The 25,188-nt window shown below is 35.5% G+C and overlaps 4 protein-coding genes across 4 annotated transcripts; all 4 read right to left on the bottom strand.

Moving 5' to 3' along the window:
- Nucleotides 1–454: 454 nt before the first annotated feature.
- Nucleotides 455–2,681, bottom strand: LOC109535248. Its single transcript, XM_019901133.2, has 3 exons — nt 2,306–2,681; nt 956–1,074; nt 455–898 (listed from the first exon to the last, which is right to left on the bottom strand). The coding sequence occupies exons 1-3, from the start codon at nt 2,679–2,681 to the stop codon at nt 611–613; spliced, it is 783 nt and encodes a 260-aa protein (XP_019756692.2). The 3' UTR covers nt 455–610.
- A 713-nt stretch (nt 2,682–3,394) lies between these two features.
- Nucleotides 3,395–4,961, bottom strand: LOC109535247. The gene is made up of 3 exons (XM_019901132.2): nt 4,766–4,961; nt 4,197–4,470; nt 3,395–4,128 (listed from the first exon to the last, which is right to left on the bottom strand). Exons 1-3 carry the CDS (start codon nt 4,905–4,907, stop codon nt 3,939–3,941), a joined length of 606 nt encoding a protein of 201 aa, XP_019756691.1. The 5' UTR covers nt 4,908–4,961; the 3' UTR covers nt 3,395–3,938.
- A 1,846-nt stretch (nt 4,962–6,807) lies between these two features.
- On the bottom strand, nt 6,808–9,534 carry LOC109535110. The gene is made up of 3 exons (XM_048666834.1): nt 8,929–9,534; nt 8,142–8,391; nt 6,808–8,088 (listed from the first exon to the last, which is right to left on the bottom strand). The coding sequence occupies exons 1-3, from the start codon at nt 9,088–9,090 to the stop codon at nt 7,745–7,747; spliced, it is 756 nt and encodes a 251-aa protein (XP_048522791.1). The 5' UTR covers nt 9,091–9,534; the 3' UTR covers nt 6,808–7,744.
- A 3,582-nt stretch (nt 9,535–13,116) lies between these two features.
- Nucleotides 13,117–14,195, bottom strand: LOC109535260. Its single transcript, XM_019901146.2, has 2 exons — nt 13,717–14,195; nt 13,117–13,604 (listed from the first exon to the last, which is right to left on the bottom strand). The coding sequence occupies exons 1-2, from the start codon at nt 14,137–14,139 to the stop codon at nt 13,233–13,235; spliced, it is 795 nt and encodes a 264-aa protein (XP_019756705.1). The 5' UTR covers nt 14,140–14,195; the 3' UTR covers nt 13,117–13,232.
- Nucleotides 14,196–25,188: the final 10,993 nt, after the last annotated feature.

Genomic DNA, 25,188 nt, shown 5'->3' on the forward strand with positions numbered 1-25,188 from the left:
ATAACATATTTTCAGCTGTCTTTTCAAACTCAAGTTATCGGCTTTGCTGTTGATGATGTACAACTGATGCAGCGCTTAAATTTAGCTTTTTGTATGATTTCTCTGCGCCCATTTTCTCCTAATCGATGTTTTCATCTCGCTAAGCTTTATGAGCCATCGCATTTGGTTTGCTTGTAACGATATTGTGTTCTATATCATTACGAAATGACCCAAGAATGCATTAGATGTTTTATATTACAGAGCTTTGTATATAAATTGCACATTAACATTGTCTAGGTTATTTATTGACTTTTTCTTAAAATTTAGAAAATGCGATTACTTTAATATTCCCCAGGAGTTCGCAATTTTGAACCATCAACATTCGGCTCAATGGAATTTACTGCAGTTTGCTCACATTTTACTGATCCTGCAAAACAGAGAGAATTCGATTTAGCACTAAATATAAAACAAACTGTAAACTTAGACAAATTTATTCAATAATTCGCCACATTTGTAGTTTCAAGTAATATATTAATATTAAATTCGGGACCTTGCGTTCCGCAACTTCTACAAAACATTTACAAAATCCGCACTGTCAAACCAAAAAGGTTTTTCCAAATAAAACCTAAAGTTAATAACCTTCGTAAACCACATTAGGGTTTGCATCTTGAGGAATCTGAGCTCTATAGGAAATAGTATGAGGATCATGGTTTAAACTTCTATGCCAGCCACCACCACCTCCGCCCTTTCCATAATCACCGCCCCCGCCGCCACCAGTGGTCGCATAGACAATTTTTATTTGTTTTTCTTTGCTGTCGTCTCCACCGCCTCCGCCCTTTGATTTCTTCAGCAGCATAATCGCGGATAGAAGAAGAGAGATCTTTGACATCATCATTGCAGCCATTGCCATCATTCCCATCTGTAAGAAGTAGTAAATTAAAGGTTTTTTATGCGATTTAGTGACAATCTAACTTACCTTTCCTGCCATCATCCCTGCATATACGCAAGCAGCGGCTGCTCCCACCATCATCATTGCTCCTTGTCCTTTGTCTTTGCCGCCTCCTCCTCCACCACCTCCACCACCCTTTTTCCTACCTAAAACATTTCCTCAACATAATAGACCCTATAAATAGCAATGCAATTTATCGCAAAATTTAGAGCGCGTTTCATGTTAAGGCCTAGGAAAGCCTGCAATTTCAAATCCAAAGCATGTACATGAGTAAACGTTTAAAATTTGAAAACTTTTGCATAATTACCAATTAAGACTCTAAAAGGAACAGTTAGGCGACTCCTTGACACGTGATGTGACTTAAAAAATGAGATTAACTGGGTGCAAAGACGCGCTAGATGGCTTCTTTTAATTGAAGCCAAACCGTTGCAAATATATAAAGTTAATTGCATTTTACTGTAATAATATCAAAATAACATGAAATTTAAATCTTTGGCTGTTCTAGTCAATGATGTAATAGCAAGAACCGAACATTTTTGCTTGATAGTAGTTACAAGCACGGCATTGTGTTTGTTTGGCTTTATTCCCCCGGACTTAATTTATATGCTAAAGTGTATTATTTTTATCAGCGTTTGTTCTTTGAGATTTTAAAATGACTCTAAAACCTGCAGGAATTATTATTGCGCTATGATTTTCTTGAGTAAGTTATCGCTTTTACGATTCAAAATTAAAGCAGAAGCACTATTGCTAGCTACTATCGGAAATCTGATTGCAGCTTGATAGCATTTGAGTTCATTATGTGTTGAAATTCATTGGAAAATTACGAAAAATGCACTAGAATTTATTTCATCTCTTACAGAATCCCTACAACGGCCACAACGATTAAACAAGGCCCGAAACATTTCTTTAACAAACTGTAACTATTTAAAAATATGCTGTCAAACTGCAGACTTTGAAAATGTAATCATTCTTTTTAGAGTTAATTTAAGTAATATTGAGTGCGTTTGAAGCTCGACAAATGTGGCCCTTAGACTTTTTTTGGATCTTCCATATTCCATAGCTAAAGATTCGGTGGATATTATTTAATAAACTCTGTTTAAAAGCTGTTCTATGACTCTCTCTATCAGGTTTTCTAGTTTAATTCGACTTTCTTCATATCATTATAAAATCAATTCATCGCAACAATGCAGCTAAATACCCGTAAAACTGGTTTAACTTTTATGCAAAATGAAGAACAAATCAAATAGATTGCTCTGCAATACTTAACTTACTTACTAACATTCATTTCGTCAATGAGCAAAAATAGCTGAATTCTTCAACTGAACAATATGCTAATTTTTCCCAACTTTCCAATAACCAATGACGCCTTGAACTTACCTTCTATTGCTTCATCAACATTGAGCTTTATAGTGCGCGATTTAAAAAACTCCTGAATCTTATCATAAAGGGCATCATTTAAAACAATGCTTCTTTTGCTGATTTCATTTGGAAGTCCATCATTCTTCGTGCTGTTCCAGTCAAAGTCGCGATTTTTCTCTATCCTGATATACCCGAGATAAATCGGTTCATCGACAAAAATTGTGTCGTTTAGAGCTTTTAAAGCTCGTTCTTTAAGGCACACCGCCGGATATTTGAGGACGAGACACTGTTTTATCGAAACAACGATTTTGTAAAGTTCAGCAATCGTGTCCGATCTGGCGGTCACTGTACTAAATAGTAATGAGACGAACACCAACACGAAAACACGTTGCATGTTAATAAATATGATTTAGTGGCTAAACGTCTACTAAACCTGCGATTTTTAAAAAAATTAGTTTTATATGTTGCGAAGAATTTACCATGCGTAAATTTTAACTGTTAAGATGCTGTAACTTGTTCTTACGAAAAATCATGGGTTTGCATCTGGAAACTACCAGGGATAAATGGAAATTTCGTCCGAAATTTTCACAATGTTTTGAAACGTAATTTGAGACGTAAAGATTTTAATCATCTGGGATTCTTCTGATGGCATTTCGGGTTTCAGTCGTTGTGTCTTTCTTGGCCTTTAAGTATAATCATGTGCGAAACCATTAAGGAGTGAAAGCGCAGCAATGCATTTGAAAAAGTGAGAAATTTTCAAAAATTGGTTCTCAAAAGCTAATTCAGTCACAAGTAAAATTCTAAAATTGTCCTCGTATAAGAAATTCACATGAAAAGGTTAATCTGCAATTTTACACTCTGTTTATTTTGCGCTTCCAGTGTTGATTAAGGTGAAGTTTAGCAGATAGGAGCGGCATTAAAAGGCGCAATATTATAGTGATTTTGTGGTGATTTCATAATTACAGTTAAAAGGAATTTAGTACTAATCAACAAGTAGGCCGCAACTCGGCTAGAATTCTCCAGCAGACAAAGACAGTGGAAATATATTTTTTTTACATCGGGCTTATAGAATCGATGCATGTGGCATATAAAACAAAAATACACAAATGCTTGTAAATGCTTTAATAAAACAGGCTGTTAATATAGAGTGAAAATAATAAATTCGACAATTTCCCAGTTAAAGTAAAGTAATGTTAATAAATAATGCGCTAATTGCAAACAATTAACATAGATCAATATTTAACCATATGTGAATACTAGGTCAACAGGGCTGGTGAAATGGATCCTAAACTATTCAGTTTCGTTAAATTTTTAAAAAACCTAGCAGACTTATCCATAGCACAAAACTATGTTAATGTTACAAATATTAATAATTAGTGGTGTATAGTCGGCTAACGGAACATGAAGCGTTAGTTCCTATTCAGGTCTTCTTAAGAAATATATTAATTCTAGATGTAGAAGATATAATAATGGATCTTGAAATATTAACTACAGATTTAATTGCCTGCATCTTGGATATTTCCCAATAATTGCAATTTGTTCTAACAGCGTAGTTAACTTGATCTGATTTCAGTACGGTTGCAGATGGTGCTGAACAATCTATGAAGTCATACGGGAGAAATAAATAATATTTACACAGTACCAGAGAAGGTTATCTGGTTTTCTTCATTAGCTTATCATCTTCATTCCATGCGAAGTTCCTGCCCTTCTTCTGCGGAGATTCTTCGCCGGACTTTTCCCCAAATGGGCTTTGTAAGTTCCCATATAATTTCAATTCGTCCATTGGAACATGAACGCCTCTATACTGTAAATGTTCTTGCGGCACAAATTCTTCGCTGTGTCTATAAAGTGATTATGGTTAAAGTTTTAAGAACCGTTTCGAATTTTTTTCTGTTGTAGCTTAATGTACCCTTTATAAATTCCTCCAAAGCTTCCAGGCTGATGACCAGCATAGTAGCTGTGGTCATTCGAGTAATATCCTGGAGAAGGACCGGCAGATCCAGCTTTAAAAAGAAGGGATCCAAGCCCAAAGGCAGTGCTCGCAATCAGTGCTACTTTACTAATAAAAGCGATTTTTTTTGCCATTAAAACCACAAGTCCAAAAATTAGTGGTACGATGGTGGCTACATTGAACTTCAATCCCAAGAGTAGTGGAACCAGAAATTGGCGAGCCAGAATTTTACCTAGAAATTGATTTTTGTGAAAGTTGGGTCGGTTGAAAACTCGTCTGCCGATGCCATCTTCTTGTGAAATAGGCAATTCTGGTCGAATTGTGCAATGCAATGGTGAATGAGGATTGTAGGTCAATAATTCCAGCAGAACACATTGAATAATAGAAGCTTAAATTGCTGACTGTTGAAAAAAGATGGATTCAATGGTGAAGATTGCTTCATAATACAAAATTGCGGTTCTGGCGAATGCCATTGTTTGAAAAAGCACGTAATTTTAATGATGAAAAAGGCATCAAAAACAACTTACCAGTTCCTATATCCTGTCCAATGTAAGCTTTAGCGGATTCGTGATTTGGATCCATGACGAATTCCAAAACACCGCTTGGACCAGTTGAAGGCATCACTCTCATTTCCAGACCTGGATAAATAAAGTTCAAATCCCATCGCATGGCACGTTTGGAAAACACGTGGTCGAAGGTATCGATAATGCTCCTGAAATTGCAATTTCCGACTGTTTTAACGATTAGAATTAAATAACAAACGGTTCCATTTGTTTTAATCAAGCGGAAGTTAATTGATTAAAACAGTTTTCACAATCAGGGGCAAAAGCGTTTACAAACGTAAATAGACTAGATTTAAGTGTTCTGAAAACATGCTGATGGAAGTTCCTAGTTAATTATATTTGGGCGCAATAATGCTTCGTGTAAATTTGGTGTTCATCGGGCAATCAATCTGCTCTGCCTGGAGAACTCGAAAACTCGGTCATATTATTATTATTCCGCGCAATTTAAAGCAATTTTCATTTAAATATCAAAGTCAACCTATACCCAAAATATTCCAATATATCCCGAAGGTTTTACGGACCTTTGTGCCCTCCTTACATCGTCGCCTGGCAATTCTATGGCTGGTTACGATACTAGATTAAACCCCTGATAATAAACTTTGGGCCACTAAATTTTTGAGGTTTACCCCTGGGACTGGAATCTACTAATTAGCCAACTGATATGGCACACAGACCAAACGACCAATAAATTAAATATTGCTTTAGAGTATTGTTTTAATTATTATAGCCGAATTTTGTCTCCGGCCTTAAGGTAGTACTTGCCTGAAATCTGAGGGATCCTGTTCAGCGTAATTATAGGAATTATCCCTAAACTCTAGCGCCATATCTCTGGAAAGCGTCAGCCCATCCACAAAATCAAACTCTGGATTCGAATCTAGGGCCTGCAAACGGCTTATAGCACCCACTCCAAAACACCGTCCAAGTCCATTTTGCGCTTGATAAGAAATTAAGCACTGCCGAAAGGTTTCTCCCAGGCCTGGAGCCTTCATCAGTGTCGCTGAGCTTAAAGCAACCGATAACAATATCAATGGAAACTTGTACATTTTCAAACTATGTTCCCAATGGGTCTTTTCACATAACTAAACTGCACACTCCACTCTGCTACATACACTAATTTCTTCCGCGTTCAAAGTCTTTTATCAAGTCTGGAAGTCTTGTGCAATCCGTGGTGAACTTACAACAAAAGATGGGAAAAATCGCCTCCATTGTAATATATAAGCGACAATTGTTATGTTCCAGTGAATCCGAAATTTTAGTGAAAGTGCCTGCACTAATTAAGCGTTTGCATTGTCGAATTACAGGACGAAGTCTTTCTCTTAAAGGCGATTCAGTTCGCGGGTTCACGGGACCTACAGAAAGATTTGCATTGTATGATTAGGATAGTCGGAAGTGGCTATTGTTAGTGAAGTTGGTGAACTGGAAAATTGAAAACTTAATTTTGCTCTTTTAGAAACTAAATAGGTAGTAGTTTAAAGATGCAACAAGAATAGGTTTTCGAGAATCTGCGATTTCTGTATTGGAAGCAGAGCGAACAGAATATCCTCCGGGGATTCTTACGTATAATGAGAATTTACTTTTAAATAAATAGCGGCATTTAAAGAAGAAGATGGCATATTTGTTGAAATAAAGCGGAGTAAGGCAGGGTATCTACATTTCCTCCATTTAGCTCCTAATAAGAACAACTTGACGAAAATATGCCAATGCCTTTTGCAAAATGCATTTGTTTCAATAGCTCCATTTGAACAATGATTTATTATTTTATTAACACCCCTAGCCCCGAAGTGGTTCATTTGAAAGCTCTTGCACCCAGAGCTGCTGTGTTTGGTGCTTCTGTTCTGTGCCAAAATGAAATCATCTTCTGCATGCCAATGATAAATCGTTCAATTCTTAACATTCTTACCAATATATCCCAAACAACGGCATTGAAAATAATGTGCTAAAGACACGAGATAAATTTCTAAAATGCCACAATGGTGTCTAAACATGCAAATGAAACAACTCGCAAATACCATTTAAAAAAATATATTACCAATGAAAATAAGTAGTTTCAAAGCGACAATAATTTTGATATAAACTAATCGCAGGTACAGTATGTAATGGCCTCAAGGAGACGAAAACCGTTAAACGCTTAACTTAAAGATTGCCACGCTTTGATGGCAATTAGCTGGCTTTAGCTGGTTCAATTTTCAAGTTCTAAAAGAAGCAATTAAATTAGCGCACTGCCTAAGAAATGGTTTAAATAGAGAAATTAATAAGGACGCTATACTGTTCTTTGACTGAAAGTGTTGCTGAAACCGGATTCCTACTGTAAAACGTCTAATATCCTAAATTCGCTTAATTCTAAATTGCATTTAATGTGCCTTAAATACTGCTACCTAGCTACTAGATGTTTTGGCTTAACAAGCGTGTTCTCTGTATACCTAATTCTAGTTGCCAACACCAGTAAAATTAATATACAATTAAACCTGTAACATATAATGGAGTACTTATTTCGTTCTACCACCTAGTTAATCTACCTTGAATATTAATTATTGCTTAATTATCCGCCACTCGCAATTAAGTTCGATAAAATTATAGTCCTCCACTAAGGCTAGAGCTACTCGAAAAAGATATCCGTCTTCATCAATAAAAATATTAATAATCTTATATACCCGTAACCATTCAGCAACATAAAACGGCTAAACGAATGAAAATTAATGCTCTGAAAGAAATTCCGCTTGAGATTTTGATAAGTGCGATTAATTTTTTATTGGCAGTGGCGCTTTCAGAGAACCCAATTTGTGATAATTTCAACAAAGTTCTACAAAAAAAGCAGGCAATCTGACTGCTTAACTTAAAATTTGAATAGTTTGCTTGAATTGTTTTCGTCTCATTGAGCAGCCTCAGTCGTACAACCGCTAATAAATACACCACACATTGTTACAATATGACCAATTCCCGATGCTAATTCTTACTCCTAGCTGCACCTTCATAGCCTTTATAAGCCAGCTGTTCTTGGGTAAACGACCGATCGAAGTGTCCGTATTCCTCATGATGAGGATGAGCCAACACCTCATAGGTAGATGTATGATGCTTTTGTTCCAATAGCTTCTTTAGAGCTATGATTGATGCTATTGTGAATGCCACCTTGGCCACTATGAGCGCTTTGAAAGCTACAATAGCGACAAACTTCAGAGCTAATGCGCCCAGAATCGCTGCTTTTAGTTGGATTAGCATCATTAGGCCTTTCACTCTGTCGCCGCCGCCTCCTCCTTTTTTGCCGCCTCCACCTCCACCCTTGCCTCTGCCTGCAGAACATTAACTTGTTTAATCCTAGATGATAAAATTCGGATGTTTGTACCTTCATCCACAGAGTGCTGAAGCTCCTGAATTGCGTCAGGAGGCACTTTGATTTCGATGGTGTGTGAGCTCAGGTAGTCAGCCACTCTATCCCAAAGGATGGACTCGACTGCGTCTTCTCTAGCTCGCGGTTCTTCTGGAAGAGCTTCCAGCTCATTTTTCCTGGAGAGTCTTCCATTGGGCTTCACTTTTACACCACCACCTATGTCTAGCTCGTTGGGAAGGGCGTCTATGTACTTTAGAACCCTTTCCTTAAAATATTGGAGTTTGAAACGCAGTTATTATTGCTGTAGGAATTTATTAGTTCAATTATTGAAGAGCCAGAATTTGTGACAAAAACATAAAATTTTCATATCGAAGGAAAATTCAAGAGATACTTCGAAGCTTTCCAGGTAAAGCCTCATATTTCTGGAGCACTCGCATATGTAGCTATTTCAGAAGCCTGGATAACAGACAATCCTTTCAATATTCCAGGAAAATCGTAAAGTAGATGAAAGTCCGAACGAATATGTTCGCATTGGCAACTTTTGTGCGATAGTAAAAGTTTTCGTCTGAATTCAAAACACGTCGAMGAGATTTGCTATGRTGAAATTTATTACATATTATATTTAGTGACCTTAAATGCCTAATAAAGAATTTTAAAAGGAAAAACTGCAGAAAAGAGCACTAAAATTTAAAATTGTGGGATTGGTGAGAATTTATTTCAAACAAATCAATAATCTTCAAAACCCTGCTGGCTGAAACATTTCTGCCTAAACTTTAATACCTAATGAATCCCTGCTACTTACTTTGACACATAAAGACAATTCTTTAGATCCACACTCATCCACAAAATCAATGGCAACTTTGTAAATTTCCATTTCTTCTTTGGTATCTTCGTCGTCCTCCTTAAGGGCGTCTGCACCAGCTGCAATAATCACCAGAGCAAGAACCCAAATCTTGCGTCCCATGGTGAAAATAACCACGAGATTCGCGGTCAGTCACTGGCACCAGCTTGAGCACACGTTTCAGTTCAATCAGGAAGAAATGCCTTTAGTTCAGCAGCTTTATATCAGCAAAATGTGTGTTACTGGTATGACCTTTTAGGAATCATTGAATGGTAACACTAGGTTAAAAGCTACTAGTGGAAACTTCACTGATACAGACCAATTTTGGAGCATTTTACGTTCATTCACATGAACTTGACATGCCCGAATATGGGTTGGAAAATAATTTAACTTTCCGGGTAATTTTGGCCTGAGGCTGGATAATTTGGTGTTATTCAGCTGCAACTGGTGGTACTGAAACACCTTGTGCTTTTATTAAGCCGTTGATAATTCTTCTGCATTTACTGAAAATTATTATTCATCCATTCACGTAAAATGTAAAAATATTCAATGCATTCAGTAGAGTGAATTTATTGGAAAAATAGCTTTACTCGATTGAATCCATTTAAAATTCTCATATTCTTTCAGTGGCACGTTGGGTAGGGCAGATATGTGGGTATCGATATCAGACGATGCAAAAAAATATTTTCTAGTCAAACTGGAGACTATTTAGACGGCGAGAACTACAAACCTATTAGCAACGATCTGAAACATGTCAAGAAATAGCGGTACCTGGTATTAAGAGACCATTTTAAGATAGAAGATATGCGGCTTGAAATGAAAACGTTGACTCCGTTCAGAGTTTTCATTTATGTGGGCAGGCAAAAATCTAGTTCAGAAGCTGCTACTTTAACAGGTTTTTTCCAGTCGATGATTTCAAACCTTAAGAGAAGGATACATTTTTCTACTGTTATTAAGGGAACAGTTCAAAAGGTCTACTCATCCATGAAAGTAATTACATTCCTTGGATATCATTGACTGTTCAAATTCATTATCTGATATTATTTGCTATTCATACGTGATTTGCTTAGGGATAAATTCTAAATGATTTTTAAAATTCACATGATTATGAATGACTTACTTTAAATAGTTACATTAACTAATCTAAACCGTCCATAAAACTTTTATATTCTTCCTATTATTTTTTGAATCTATTAATTGATTTTTAATAATAGAGAGCAAACTACCAGTTATTTTGCGTAGAAGAGTAATTTTGCTTCATTCTGAAAGTTTACAAAGCGGTACCCAAACCTTCCGTTTCACCGACATCTAGACTGTAAAAAGCGAACAACGCATACAATGGTGACTTCTTCGGCCAAGAGCATTCCTGCAGAATTTACTTCATGTTTAACCTAAGGCGAAAAAGATGGAAGCAGCTGGACATTGTTTAAGAGAATGAGCAATTTGAGCAAACTTCTACAGACATTCATACTAAAGGTTCGTTGCTGCGAATGCTTCAATTCCTTTCCGAAATTAGTCGTCAGAAAAGTTACTGCAAATATTTAGCAATTTTTCCTGGAAGAATTCTGGCACCCAAGCATTTACAATTTTCCACAGCAAAGCTTCTATTCGAAAATGCTGCATTTCGTTGGAGCAATGGCAAAGTTCCATATCACTGCATCCTTTGTCAGACCAAAAGGAAAGTTTCTTTGTCGCAAATATGTTTGAATATGAGAAAACTTCTGCATGTTTACTATCCGTATATTTCCAGTGGGCGTAGCCCATAAACTGGCCGAGATTCATTCCGGAGGAGTCATACAATCAAACATCAAAAAAGGAAATCTTATGACTAATCTTAGCCCAATTTTTTTGATTGTCATAAAAACGGAGAACAAAGAAGTTAACCGTTTAGAACTTTCTTTATTGGATTGTTTGCTAATGAACGATAAAATCGCAAAACGCAAAACAACATGAGTGTATCACACATGTTTGACCGAGTTACAGTTACGTTTTTTTCTCTGTGCCAATATTTATTGAATTGCCTTCGGCTCAGCACCATACTCTTCCATATTTATAATATTCCCCGCATATAAACACATACATATAGGTAGCTTTGCCGCAAAAATCCCACATGTAAATTGAAAATTGCTGCATAAAAACTGTCGTGCATTTATTGTATTTTGTTAAGATGCAATTTCAACGACCTGATTTTAATTATCAACGCAGTTTTTCTAGTTTGACTCCGAGTTGGACTTCAAAATTTGGTTTTAGTCAATATGAAAACAAACAATTAAAGGAGACTTCTGCAGGCAAGCACTGATTTTAAAATCATGCAGTTTTGGCTGATAGAACCCCATTAATGGACTAAACAGTACGAAACCAGATTGATTCGTATTGTGTAGCTGCAGAACTAAGTTGTCCGTCAAAATACAGTTGCTTTTATAAAATGCCCAGATTTTCAAATTTATTGTTTGTTCCTCCTTTGCTTGGTTGACTTGCAATCCCAGGTTGTCTTTTATTCATTTTTATCTAATTTGTGGCTGTACTCTCTTTTCCGGAATTTTCTTCATCTACTTCTATCTTTAAAGATGCCCTTAGCATACAGAAAGGTGATAATGGTTCAATGAAGCTTAACTCTCTTCGAGTATCCAAATATGTTTAACAATTGGTCGATTGGAATAATAAGAAGAATTGGCTTCCGGCGAAGCTGATATTGTGCGCATTTTTAAAGCGGAAATTATAATTTAGACAGTCATATATTTATCGAAGAAGTTCGCAGAAAATAAACTATTTATGGATTTTGTAAATGTCCCTATAAGAGCTCACCTCTTGCTCCTGATTCTCCAATTAAAACCATTGTTTAATCAAGCGAAAGAAGTTAACGATGCAATCGTGTTTTCTATAATTTAATTAACTTTTGCCTTCTACCTACTTGTTCTCAAACCTTCTATCGATTTCAGCTTTATTATGTTACCTTACGTATCACTTAATTCCAACATCTTTTTTGATGCGATTTGCACCGATTTTAGCTGGAGACAATGGAACATTCTGCTTGGGTTAGAAACCATAATACCAGTCAAATTTTCTTAAAAGGAAGCAGAAAATGTAAGCCTTAGGCAAAATAAGTAACAAAAAGAGCATATGTTTGTTTATGTAAGAATGATAGATTTTTCTTCAATACCTAAAGGAAAATTAAAACTTCTTCTTTCATATAGTAAAATTAAGTATTTTAAAACCTGAGCTTCCAGTGGACTCAAAAGATTTGCTATTACCAAATGCTGATGCTTCTCTTCTCCAAGACATTCGACCGGATGGATTATAGTATTTTAACATAAACTTTGTAAATTGCATGTTTAGACACACACTTACCTGGGTGATAACTGTGATAATCGCCCATCAGTTACTGCAAATAAACACTTCTTGGTCAAACCGATGTCTGCAATTTGAAACTTAATATAATTTTTTTCGAGACACACTCGAAATTAGCAGTTTTTTTAGATATAAGCATCAATTTCATTAAGAAACCTCTGTTCCAAACGCTTTCGTAAAACGGCTTCAATCGAGCACAATCTCACAGCAGGTACATATGTGATCTAATTGCTCATTTAATTTTCTAATAAATCGCTTCGTATTATGATCCGTTTTAATTGATATCAATTAAAGTAGCCAAGGATTAGCAGTATCGATGGACATGCGAATAATTAATCCGAAACGATCAATTGCAATGTTAACCAGGATGCATCGGAAGAAAGCCATTGCAACGTACGAAAACCGCACATTTACGTATTTAATATTAACCATATGGTTTCTTCACTTAACCATGACTTGCATACATGATCAATGTCACGGACGATATAGCTGCCCGTACTGGTTTACATTTTATCACGACCAACGCTAATGACCTTTAAATCTCCAAAACACACAAAAAGTACTGATTACCTAAGAAATATACTAGACGAGAAGAAAGTAAAACCTTGGCAACGTAACCGAACCGTGCAAGTTCAATTAGAGACTTAAACTTTCTCGTCGGCTTTTTGTCGATTTTTGGATCATGTGAATAGCGAAACTGAAAGTGTGAAGATGCAACGGACCAAGTGTAGCAAATCTGTAATAATGCGCTCTTCAAAAATTACGAAGAACGTTCCAGGTGGATTACCAAACGGAAGCGGGTTGTTCTAACAAACTCAATTTTATTTATGTTACAAAACGGCTCTTAAAATAACTTAGTTTTAAAATAATTTAAATAAATAGCCTATTAAGTCTTCATTGGGTAATCTGTTGCATTATCATCGCTCCTTCTTCTCTTCATAGCCCTGGTAGGCCAGTCGGGCGGCTTCTTCTTTGTCGTAAGACCTGCCCCAACCGGAACCGTGGTGGCCGCCGGCAACAACCTCAACATGTCCGGATTCCTGGTGACCGGATTGTCCGGAAAGCAATTTTTTCAGGCCAATAATTCCAGCGAGGACAAGGGCTAGTTTGGAGACGATCAGGGCCTTTCCTGCTAAAAGCGCCAGCGCACCAAGAGCTAGGGGAACCAACGTGCCTCCCAGAATCAGAGGCAATAGCATCATGGATCCTCCTTTCTTGTTGCCCTTTTTGCCTCTGCTCTCTTCTTCGCTGAAGCTGCGAGCTATATCAGTGGCAGATGGCAGTTTAACCTGAAAAAAACGTTGATAATTAAAAAAACTGCCCTGGTAAAGCGATTTAAAAAAGCGATTTAAAAATATCAAAGCTGATAACAAGGTAAATGCAATATTGCGGAAATCGTACCTGTAGCGTATGGCTGCCTAAGAAAGAAGCCACCTTGTTCAAAATGAGTCCACTTAGGGCTTCATCTTTTTCATTCAACGATCTCGGCAGGCTAGCTTCAATTTCCGCTTCCGATTTCGGAGCCTCGTCCTGAGCAGCGGCTTGAGGGTCCTTGATGAAAGTGACTCCATCCAGAATGTTCAAGCTGTAGCTCCTAGCTGCTCGATCAAGGGCAGCCAACAGCTTCAGCTTCAGGCAGGGCTGCAGGTCTTGAGAGGCACAGTCTTGATACACTTTGTAGACGTACCTAAAGTCGTTTAGGTACGAGTAAGAGTCGGAGGCGCGCGGTGCTCCATGCTCAATGGAGTTCAGTTCCGGCAGGCTGGCGGACCTTGCCAAAGCGCCCACTGATAAAAGCCCGAAAAGCGCGTACTTGTAGAACATTTTTGACAGGTAAAATGCGATTGACTGATATGAATTCACTTGCACTAGATGGTTTTATACCGGCAAAGAGTGACTTTGATATTGCGGCGCCGCTGCTGGTTCCCCTTTGGGTGGGATCTCCAGCTGACGGTACGGTTTCGTTCGGTGCCGCCTGCACGGATGGGTACCCAGATCCGTTTCGATTCGCAACAAAAAATCGGATGTGGTTTCGCAATTCACTCGAATTTACTGTCCCAATCAATTTTGGCTATGTTCAGTTTTGATTTTTGCATTTGATGCTTTCTTGTCCTTCTCTGCTGTATTCTTCCGTTATTAGGTTTTGAGTTATTTTGCCTTCATGTATTACCATATCAAGTGCTTCCATCCGATTCTCAGTTTTAAAATCCAAAATCGACATTAATCCTGTCTTGTGAAAGGTTCAGTTGAAAACAACTGGTTATCAAGAATCAGTCGGGAGGAAAAGGATTTTTAAAATAATAAATAGGAACCACAGACAAGCCTAGCAAGACAAAAAACCGGTTTATATCAAAATTTAATTCGCAACCTTTATTGATGATGGACAAACCAAAACGGCCATACTGAATCAACTGATATAAAAATTGCCATTTAGTTGAGATGTGAGGAGCGATTGAAAACGTTTTAAGCAATTCTATCGTCGCAAATTATAGAAGTTATCGGGTATTTCCGATCGTTAAAATAGCAACAAATTTACAATTTTGCTTGCGGTTAAACCAGCAAATTACTTTTCGAGATGAAAAGATGGTCTCGGGAATAGAGTTCTTTTCAATTGGCACTAAGAGTTACAATTAACCAAGGAAAGTAACGAAGAGCAAAAATCTGGTCGTTCAATACTGAAGTTATTTGAACAGTCTTTAAGACGAGTGCTCGTTCTTCATTAAAATGTATTTATTAAATTTTCGATAAACTTTTATTTCTACTGATTCTAGAATAACTGACGTTCACTTCTCCTGTAGTTTGCCACTTGAAAAGAAAAACGTAAATTCACAGAAACATTGTAAAATCAAAACAATGCAAATTTCTAGTTTCTCTACATTTTCTAAAATTGTTTAACTCTCAGTCATGATTTCGACATAAGTGAAAACAAACTAAAAAAACGATTGGCATTTCTTGGGACCGGTACTAATAATATTCGAGCCACGTGCCAACCATACTAATCAATGAATTGACATGTATAAATCGCGACCATAAAATGGTAAAAATAGTGTTTAATTTCTCCTATTTTCTCCTATTTATCGAATTCCTGTATATCCATGTAATGTGCGTGCTTAAAGCTGCAATAACTGCAAATGTCTGCTAATATGATTCAGCATTGTTTCGATCTGATTCACTTTGCATGCTTAATCAATTTGGCTTTGCGAACTATCGACGACATGACGGGCGTCTTTCAGGATTTAAATTGTGAAATCGATAACGACCAAAAAATACCCGAAAATGAAACTAGAAATGTCTGATTTTTCAACAAATGTTGATCCTTAACCAAAATGCGACTAAAAAAAACATTTAACTGGCACGACCGACGTCTTTCGGCGTTTACATTGTGAAATCGATAACGGCCAAAAAATCTTTTACTCGCATGATCGGCGTCTTTCAGGATCTAAATTGTAAACTCGATCACAGCCAAAAAAATTTTGTTAAAACTTTCTTTGACTTTACCACAAATGTTGTTCCTTAGTCGAAAACCGACTGGAAGAAAGATATTATTTTACTCGCATCAAAGTTTTCTTGATTTTCCCAGAAAGTTGCTCCTTAACAGAAAAACTCATGAAAGAAAAAATCGTTTTACTCACACAACCGGCGTCTTTCATGATCTTAATTTTGAAACGGATAACAGCCAAAATTACTAATTTATGAAACTAAAAGTGTCTTTGCATTTTCAAAAAATGCAGCTTCTTAACCGAAAATCGACTGAATAAAATAATAGTTTTACTCAAATGAGCGGCGCCTTTTAGGATGCTAGTTGTGTAGTCGATAAGGGCCGAAAAACACTCGATAATGAAACTAAAAATTACTTTGATTTTCCCAGAAAGAGGCTCCTTAACAGCAAAGCGACTGAAAAAAATTCGTTTTACTCACACAATCCGCGCTTTTCATGATCTAAATTTTGAAATGGTTAACAGCCAAAAATACCTAATAATGAATCTAAAAGTGCCTTTGCTTTTTCAACAGATGCTGTCCCGTAACCGAAAAGCGACTGAATGGAAAAAATAATTTTACTCACATTAGCGGCGCCTTTTATGATGTTAGTTGTGTAATCGATAACACCCAAAAAATACTCGATAATGAAACTAAAAGTTTTTCTGATTTTCCCAGAAAGTTGCTCCTTAACAGAGAAGCGACTGAAAGCAAAAATAGTTTTACTCACGAAACCGGCGCGCTTCAGGATCTAAATTTTGAAACGGATAACAGAAAAAAATATCTAATAATGAATCCAAAGGTCTTTGATTTTTGAACAAATGCTGCTACTTAACCGAAAATCGACTGAATGGAAAACATAATTTTACTCACATTAGCGGCGCCTTTTAAGATGTTAGTTGTGTAATCGATAGCAGCCAAAAATACTCAACTATGAAACTAAAAGTTTTCTTCATTTTCCCAGAAAGTTGTTCCTTAACAGAAAAACTCATGAAATAAAAAATCGTTTTACTCACACAACCGGCGTCTTTCATGATCTTAATTTTGAAACGGATAACAGCCAAAATTACTAATTTATGAAACTAAAAGTGTCTTTGCTTTTTCAAATTATGATGCTACTTAACCGAAAATCGACTGAATGGAAAAAATAGTTTTACTCATATGAGTTTTACTCATATGAGTATGGCTTTTAGGATATTAATTCAGTAACCTAGAACAGCCAAAAAATGGTGAAAAATGAAGCCAAATGGTTCTTTGATTTTCCCAGAAAGTTCCTCCTTAACAGAAAAGCGACTGAAAGAAAAAAACCTTTTACTCACAAAACCAGCCCTTTTCATGATCTAAATGTTGAAATTGATAACAACAAAATAGTTCTGGAAGTTTCCACGCAAAATGCGAACATTTAAAATTAACGCAGATTTTGAAAATCGCCCTTAGACTTTGGCTCATTTTTAGAGGTCGGTTGAGCTGAAAAGTTCCAGTTCTCATCACCCGATAGACCATTAAAATACCCACTTTTCTATATAGAACATCAATTTAGAAATGTTTTTTCACGCAAAATGAGAATATTAGCCCTTAGACTTTCGCTCGTTGTTAGTCATAAATTCGAAAACTTAGAATTAACGCGGATTTTGTAAACCACCTTTAGGACTTCGGCTCATATTTCGTTACCGGCTAGCTACCATAAAGTTCTAGTTGTCATTCGTGGATAGAGCATTAAAATACACACTATTACATATAAAATGCCCATTTAGAGATTTTTCTGGTTTTCACGAAAAATGGGAAAATTTTAAATTAACGCATGTCGTGAAAACCGACTTTGGCTTGTATTGCGAGAACCAGTTGAGCTGTAAAGATCGAGATGTCATCGCCGGATAGAATATTAAATACGCACTTTTTTATACGAAACATCAACAAAGAAATGTTTTTACGCATAATGCTTAAATGTCTGGCTCCGCGTTCAATTTGAGCATAATCAATAATGAACTAAAAGTTTTTTAAGTTTCCCTCAAATCTTGCTCCTGGCCACAAAAGCGACTGAAAGGAAAAACCATTTACTGACATGATTAGCTTCTTTCAGGATCTAATTTGTTAAAGAGATAACAGTCAAAATACACTCGATAATAAAATGCAAGTTTCTTTGATTTTACGGCAAATAGTCCTTCTTAGTTAAGGAGCGATTGCAAACAAAAAAATATTTTACTGGCATAACAGGCGTCTTTCAGGATCTAAACTGTGAAATTGATAACAGCCAAAGAACAGTCTGTAATGAAACTAAAAGCTTCTCTAATTTTACGTCAAATATTCCTCGTTGGCCGAGGAGCGACTGAAAAAAAAATATTTTACTAGCACGCCAACTGCTTTTATATTGATAGATAATGATAATTCCCTATAATGCATGTCTTAAGATTGACAATTAATCTTTTATGTCCTACTGACCAAACAATAAGTAACAGTTACAGGCAGTTTAATTCATGCAATTATGGTATGAATGTATGTTAATATAATAAGGCATCATGCTGCATCCTTTAATTCTGCAAATGGTTTAATTAGATGCAGCTGCTCTGTGCCAGGGAAAAATGGGAACTCGGCTACAGTAACAGCTTAAATGTTTCGCTTTTTATGTGTCCTGATGATTTATTCATTAGGTTGGTCTTTCCCGGAAAAGTCCACATGTACGGATTAGAAACCCCACTTTTCTATAAATCCCAATATTCTACAAAGTTTAATATCAACCTTTATGGAGCTGCATTTGCAGTACTTAATATCCAATTCCAAGATTAAATATGCGCATTATTTATAGCTTTACCTAGTTTGCGCCCTTAACAATTCAAAGCCGACTATTTAAATAAATCCGGGGTCCGAATTAACTAGAGGGCTTAAAGTTGCGGAAATGTTATAATAATCAAACCTCTATTGCATTATTTATAACTGGCGTTGGGTTGTATTTAATACAACCGTTTCAACCAAGTTAAGGCCAAGGATGTTGGCTAAATAAAAGCTAAGCCATTAGTGTGCGGATTTCGGTATGCAGAGTGGTGAAGCTAATATTCCTGCAAATATCTAGCTGAATATATCCGAACCATTAGGGAGGGATTGCTTCGAGTCGGCTTAGCTTTTGCTTTAGTTCTAAACACAGTTTATATACTTGAAAATTTCAGCTATGTCAATATAAATGAAAGGAAAATTGTTTGAGAACTTTATTATCTCTTTAGCATGAAACTTGAGCATAGTATGGTGAACTTTTCGCGTTATCACTCTTGAAGCTTTTACTACCAGGAAATTCAGAAAACTTTTCCATTTTCCTCTGAATAATGTAGTAAGTAGGCACTTGATAAATCGTTTACGACATTCAAGTTCAAATGATATATTAATACTGTTGTGGGTCTTTCTATCATTACTTTCGGCTTTGCCAAGTTCAATATGGAGGGTTGCCCTTGATCATTTTCTATTACGGAAAGTTAAACTTGTTACGTATTTAACTTTCACAACAAGGCGCATTATCGGAGCTTTTCCTTTATGTACTTGGGTTTTCTGTCATGCAATCTTCAGTAAATATTTTCAGAAGTTCTTCTAATTTTTGTTGCTGCTGATTTATATGTCTGTTAATTTTTTAAAAACTGAAACTGATTTAAACAACTACGCAATAATCTAGCTAATTTCAAGTTGAATAATCAATTAGCGGCTGATCTGCTTTCTTAGTTTAGCAATCCGTCAATCCACCTTCACAACACCATGTTAATAATTATTTAATTCTACATTTGAAGCCTTTTAACGCAAAACGATGAAATCCATTCAGCTAATCGCACTATCATTACATCTTCGCCGGATATTGCATATAAGGCAATTTCATCAGAACTTTCTTCTTCGATGGTGCGAACGTACAGCGATAATATTTTTTCTTTGGACTTGTTAGGTTACAAAATTGATTATTCAATGATAGTTTGTTCAAACAAAAATTGCTTGTTCTGCTCAGCGTAGGTAATAAGAATGGCAAGTTCAAGTGAGGATGATTTCACTTGAATAATTTCACTAGAAATTTGTGTGTACTTTTTTGTATTATTTAATGAATTTTCACATGTTTGGTATGTTGGAATATTTTCTAGCTTAAAACATTGACGAAATTGGGAGCAAAAATGCTTGTTGAATCGCACGGTAATAGATCTGTTTATATCTATTTCAATCACATCTACCGAATCAGTTTTCACGAGTTACTCTCATATCCGCTTACGCCCAATTTACTACGTAGTACAAAAATCATGAATGAAAGTTTTAGTACGAAAAATCTTGTATGGTGCAATCACTTTCTCCCAAGTCCTGTTCCACCATGGGATTAGCAGGTCAAGTGACTAATAAACCATCTGGCGAATTTCTTCAAAATCATTTTTCTGGAAGTTGCTGAAATTGTTCAGATTATTTCTGAGCAACATATGGTTCTGATAAGTAATAGAAAGTTATTATTTTTTATTAAACTTTGATTATCTTTGCTCAGTCATATTGTGAATTTTCTTTGGATGATTCGTCGAAAGCTCGGAAGTAGGTCAAGTTCTGAAAACGTCTCTGAAATTGGCGAAAACGAACGCAATTAGGAAAGCAGGAGAAGAATTGATGCATTTTCAGCGCTTTCAAATTCACATTTCCTGATAAGTGTCTGAAAAGCATGATATTGAAAAAAGAGCTTTTATATTGATTTTAGGTCATTTATCAAGGGAAAATTGAGGGAATACAGTTTCGCAATCTCTGCTTGCTGGTGATTTTGGGACTTTTTTGGCCAATCTATTCGCTTTGGAACAGAACAGCAATTTTAACATTTCGTTTATTTTAACAAATGTAGACTATGAGCTACTTTTAAGTTACAAAAAATATTAATTTAATAGATCATTTGGATACGGCGCCAAGTACGAGATTTTATACTAAAGTGGGATTAAAAGAAAGATGAACAATGAGCATCTAGGAAAACATATTTTGAGACTTTCCGAACGTACGATTTATTTTAATAGCTTGCAGCATCAATTTTAAGACATTTTTTTAGTCTCAAAGATTGATAATTGAATAATAAATGCAGAAACCAATAAACGCAAATTGACTGGATACTAAACGTGCAGAAAAAATTCTGAAAATATTTTCTAAAATCTCGTAAAGGATAAGGCCCAATAGTTGGTTCTGAGGTATGTTAATTCTTTCACCCACAACAGAAGGTTAGGTAAAATGTTAATAAAAAAAACATACTAGCGAAGTCAGCATTTTAGAAAATTCATAAAAGTCGGTTTTAAAAAAGTTTCTGAAGGCATTGGAGTCACACAGTATTTTACTTAGCACACAGAATAAAAAATAAAATGTCTTATTCTGCAACGTCTCTTAGTTAAAATATTTGGTAAGGGATGATTTCAAGCACACACTTTTCAGATAAATTGATTCAGCAACAGAAAGATGGAAAACCAAAAACTGAATAAAAATGCTTTTTTCAAAACGTTCTAACCCAGATTAACTCAAACTGACTCAAAAACCACTCAAACTAATTGAAACTATCTCAAACTAACTCGCCTTAACCCAAACTACCTGAAATTGACACAAATTAACCCAAATTACTGCAAATCAATCCTTATTATTAACATATTCAAATTCAAATATCAAACTTTTCAGTTAAACGTTAGCAAAATTAATTTACATGTTTATGTATGTTGAGTTGGTAGTAGAATTAATTTCAATGGAATATTAAAGCAGAAGAACATTTAAAGGCCAACGTTTTGATTCAAATGTCCGTAGTGAAGCCACTAAGTAAAATTAATTATGGAAAATAAAATATAAAACGTTCATTTTGCTTCATCCTTCAGGTCACTTTCCAACTGTTTTAAACGAAGCTTTGTGCAAGTGAAAGGATAAAAAAAAATTGGAATCAATCGGATGCTTCGATCATTTTCAAATATTTTCCCGTGGAAGCAACCTTAATTTACTTCTATGATAATTGCGACTAACAATATGCAAAAACTGACGGAACAAGTGGAAGCTTCTGGTTGAGATCTATGAAGCAGTTACGCTAAGTGAAAACTGAAGAAGAGTGAATCTTCTGGAGTTGATTAGGCAACATTTTTACCATGTAAGGCTTTTAGAACAAGGAACACCCAAATGTTTCATCATCCCAGCCGAATATCCGGTAAGAATCCTTAAGTTTCATCATACGATACCGCAACTAGGTCTCGATGTTCTTGAACTCGAGTGCCTTGTCCATCACGCCAAAGTGTTGACCCTGGAGAAGAGAAATTTTGTCTGTGCAATCGAGTTGCCGTCATCTCCTGATCTAAATTACTTTCTCGCAGCCGAACAAGAGAAAGTTTTGTACCTTTTGCCATGCCGAATTATCTTTTATCATGTGCCGACTATATTGGAAATGAATTTCGTCGAAAAAACGCTGGAGGTTTGTGTCATAATACAAGTTTCGAATTAGCTTCGACCGTGGGAACCATTTATCGGACTTGCTATATTTTTTTTCAGGTGCTGATGTGAAGAATGTGTTTCTCTCAATGTTTCATGATCAGCGAAAAAGCGAATTACTCCTTGAATTTTAAAACTCATAAAGCTGAAGCTTCAAGTTTTGCGAATACTGTTGGATACCTGCGATTTATTCTAATTAACTCAATATAATTTGACTATCATTTGGAGTCAAGACCACTTGAGCATTCTGCAGGTTATCTAGGTTTATTGCCAGCATTTCCTCAGCTCGTATGCAGATCTACATTTCTATTAGAAGAATTACCATTAGTTTACCACACTTTATGTGTTCGATTGTTCAAGTTGCTACTTTTCTTTAACAAACTTGCATACATACAAAATGTCTCATTAAAGCTAAAGTGGCAAACTTTCGCCTTTGAAATGCTTTATTCGATCCTGCAATCCTGTATGAATTGAAAGCGAAATGTGGAAATCTCGATGTCTCGGCTACTTTGAACTCTTAAAGATTTTCCAAGAAAGTTCCAGAAAACGGAATATAATCCAAATTATCATCTTTATTTCAGTTAATTACCCACATGAGCCTTGAGTGATAAAATATAAACTTGTCGACCAACCAAAACTAACCCAGGCTAATTAACAATGATAATTGGCTGCGTGGATATGGTTTGATAATTTACTGGGCTATACATGTTTAAATGCAAACGTACAATTAAAAAAATAAAAGTTGCTAAACAAATAGAACGGATCAAATTTTCGTCTCCAGCTTTTTACCGACGCACTAAGTAATGTGTTTTGTGTTTGTCTCATATGTGTTCTTAAAGCCACCATAATTATCATTGTTTCTTTCATGTACTTCACATGTGTGTGCATTTCACTTTTTTTACGACGCATGCCATCCACCGAAGAAAGTAAATGATAAAGCTGGTCATTTTTATCGTTTGAAGCGAAATTGCAGGTTTAAGATTAGGAGAAAATGGATTAAAACTATTTATTTGTGTTGCGGTTGAATGGAGGAACTTTACGATTATTATTAACTGCTTTGGTTTTTAAAGCTTAAAATATCAGTAGCTTCTGAAATGAAAAAAGAAAGCAAATGTGAAAATTTTAAAAACTTTTTTTTCTTTTCTGAAATATTTTTTTGTTTTACAGTTATTTTTGTTATGCAAAACACACCTTATAACTAATTAAATTAAGAGCTTGATTAATACAAAATGTAAGTTTTTTATAGCGAAAATCAAAGTTCCCCATATGGGAAAATATACTTTCGAGATTTCGTTCAATTGGTGTGTTAATTTCTTAAAAGTGTTAAACAAAAGAAATTTTTTATAGGTGCATTCTTGATTTCTTGGTGAAGGAAAAGTTTAATTGTTTAAATAATATCAAGGTAAATTTATTGACTTTTGCTCTTAATAAAGTTTTAGGCTTATAAGCCATTCCATGTTCAATAATGTACTAAGAGAATTAAGTAGATGAAGGTGACGAGTTATTAAATTCCCAGATTCATGATTTTATCGCAAATTTGAACTTAAATAATCTGAATATTTACACAAGCGCCGTGTTTAGGGAGGAAAAAATGCCTTTAAAATGCTTTCAGGAGGTCAAAATAAGATAAATTAACTCATAGGGTTTAATGCGATTCTTAACAATCGGTTCGTAAGTTTTTGAGACAATTTTTTTATTTTCAAATCAATATAAACAAATAATTGGTATTAATATTAATAAATGGTATAAACGACAACGAGGGCACCATGTTCTTAAAATATAATACTTCACTGATTTTTTAGAACCTTTTGAACTTGAGCGCGAATTTAATAAATATCCTTTGTCTAGTACAGTTAAAGGAAAACTTTTAACTGAAAAACTAGTTCGGCTGGCAAATGGAAATATCCGACATAATAAAGTAGCGAGTTTTGGCTAAATAATCACAAAATTTCATTCAAATCGGAAGTTTTTCTGGATTTTGAGCAGCTTTTAAACGTGACTGCGTAATTTAATCAATCGCCCAACTTGTAGCGCAATTAGCACATTTCATTTTTTCCTACCAACCGAAGCCTCAAACAGAAAAAGGTAATTCTCTCTCTGAAAAACCACGAACAGGAATTTTGAGCAAAAGACCAAAAACTTAATTGCAAAAAAAATTCAAAAATTCTCCTAAAACAAATAAGTAACGAAAATTCCGAGTACGCTTTTCCTCAAAAAATCCACAAAAAACAGAAGATCCGATTATTTGAAAAACAGTTAAGAATCGGATTGAAACGAATGGATTCACTTATCATATTTTGTCCTCCTGACCGCAGGTCCGAAACCGCCGCCCAAAATAATTCGCTTTTTCCCAAAACATCCTGTATACTGTCATACACAATAATAAGTACAAGGAGATACACATGCAATCCACTCTTATTCTAAATGCAGGAAACAAAAGTGAAAAATAATATGCGGAAAAAAAATAATTGTAATACTGGGATGTAAAACCGAAGCGCTGAAACTGGTTTTCCTTCAGAAAATGGGATAATTTTTCTCTAAATTGAGCAATCTTTTTCGTCATTTGAACAGAAAGACGTGGCGGCATCCTATAGACTTTTACAGCTCTGAACGCTGGAGTCCTTTTAAAAAGTTTGACTTCATGCAATGCAAAGCTGGAACCTTAAGAACGTTAAGGCTATTAAAATAAGCATTGTAGCTTTTCCTAGTAGTTTACTAGTCGTAAGGATTATCTGAGGAAAAATTTATTAACAGCTCAGATAATAACGCAACTTCATTTAGCTCGTCAACTTCACGATTTATCCTAATAATGTTCAATTTGCAATCATGTTTGGTTTCTTTCTCTACCTCACCGAATATTTGCTTTGCTTGTTAATTGAATCCAAAGTTGTTGACTGTCTATCAACTTTTTCATACCCTGCGTTTTTTGTAAACTGAAAGGCTTATAATTAATGATATCAGTTA

The sequence above is a fragment of the Dendroctonus ponderosae genome, unplaced genomic scaffold, assembly GCF_020466585.1.
Source record: "Dendroctonus ponderosae isolate FM_Combo_2020 unplaced genomic scaffold, Dpon_F_20191213v2 Dpon_F_20191213_5, whole genome shotgun sequence".
Taxonomy (NCBI): Eukaryota; Metazoa; Arthropoda; class Insecta; order Coleoptera; family Curculionidae; genus Dendroctonus; species Dendroctonus ponderosae.

What these genes read in the sequence shown, in the direction of transcription:
- LOC109535248 (XM_019901133.2), bottom strand. Translation starts at nt 2,681, where the DNA reads ATGCAACGTGTTTTCGTGTTGGTGTTCGTCTCATTACTATTTAGTACA. An exon ending in TGTTGATGAAGCAATAGAAG is followed by an intron (nt 1,075 to 2,305) that starts GTAAGTTCAAGG and finishes GAAATGTTTTAG; the next exon opens with GTAGGAAAAAGGGTGGTGGA. An exon ending in CAGGGATGATGGCAGGAAAG is followed by an intron (nt 899 to 955) that starts GTAAGTTAGATT and finishes TACTTCTTACAG; the next exon opens with ATGGGAATGATGGCAATGGC.
- LOC109535247 (XM_019901132.2), bottom strand. Translation starts at nt 4,907, where the DNA reads ATGCGATGGGATTTGAACTTTATTTATCCAGGTCTGGAAATGAGAGTG. An exon ending in TGGACAGGATATAGGAACTG is followed by an intron (nt 4,471 to 4,765) that starts GTAAGTTGTTTT and finishes ATCAATTTCTAG; the next exon opens with GTAAAATTCTGGCTCGCCAA. An exon ending in TTTGGAGGAATTTATAAAGG is followed by an intron (nt 4,129 to 4,196) that starts GTACATTAAGCT and finishes ATCACTTTATAG; the next exon opens with ACACAGCGAAGAATTTGTGC.
- LOC109535110 (XM_048666834.1), bottom strand. Translation starts at nt 9,090, where the DNA reads ATGGGACGCAAGATTTGGGTTCTTGCTCTGGTGATTATTGCAGCTGGT. An exon ending in AATTGTCTTTATGTGTCAAA is followed by an intron (nt 8,392 to 8,928) that starts GTAAGTAGCAGG and finishes CAATATTTTAAG; the next exon opens with GAAAGGGTTCTAAAGTACAT. An exon ending in TCAGCACTCTGTGGATGAAG is followed by an intron (nt 8,089 to 8,141) that starts GTACAAACATCC and finishes AATGTTCTGCAG; the next exon opens with GCAGAGGCAAGGGTGGAGGT.
- LOC109535260 (XM_019901146.2), bottom strand. Translation starts at nt 14,139, where the DNA reads ATGTTCTACAAGTACGCGCTTTTCGGGCTTTTATCAGTGGGCGCTTTG. An exon ending in TAGGCAGCCATACGCTACAG is followed by an intron (nt 13,605 to 13,716) that starts GTACGATTTCCG and finishes CGTTTTTTTCAG; the next exon opens with GTTAAACTGCCATCTGCCAC.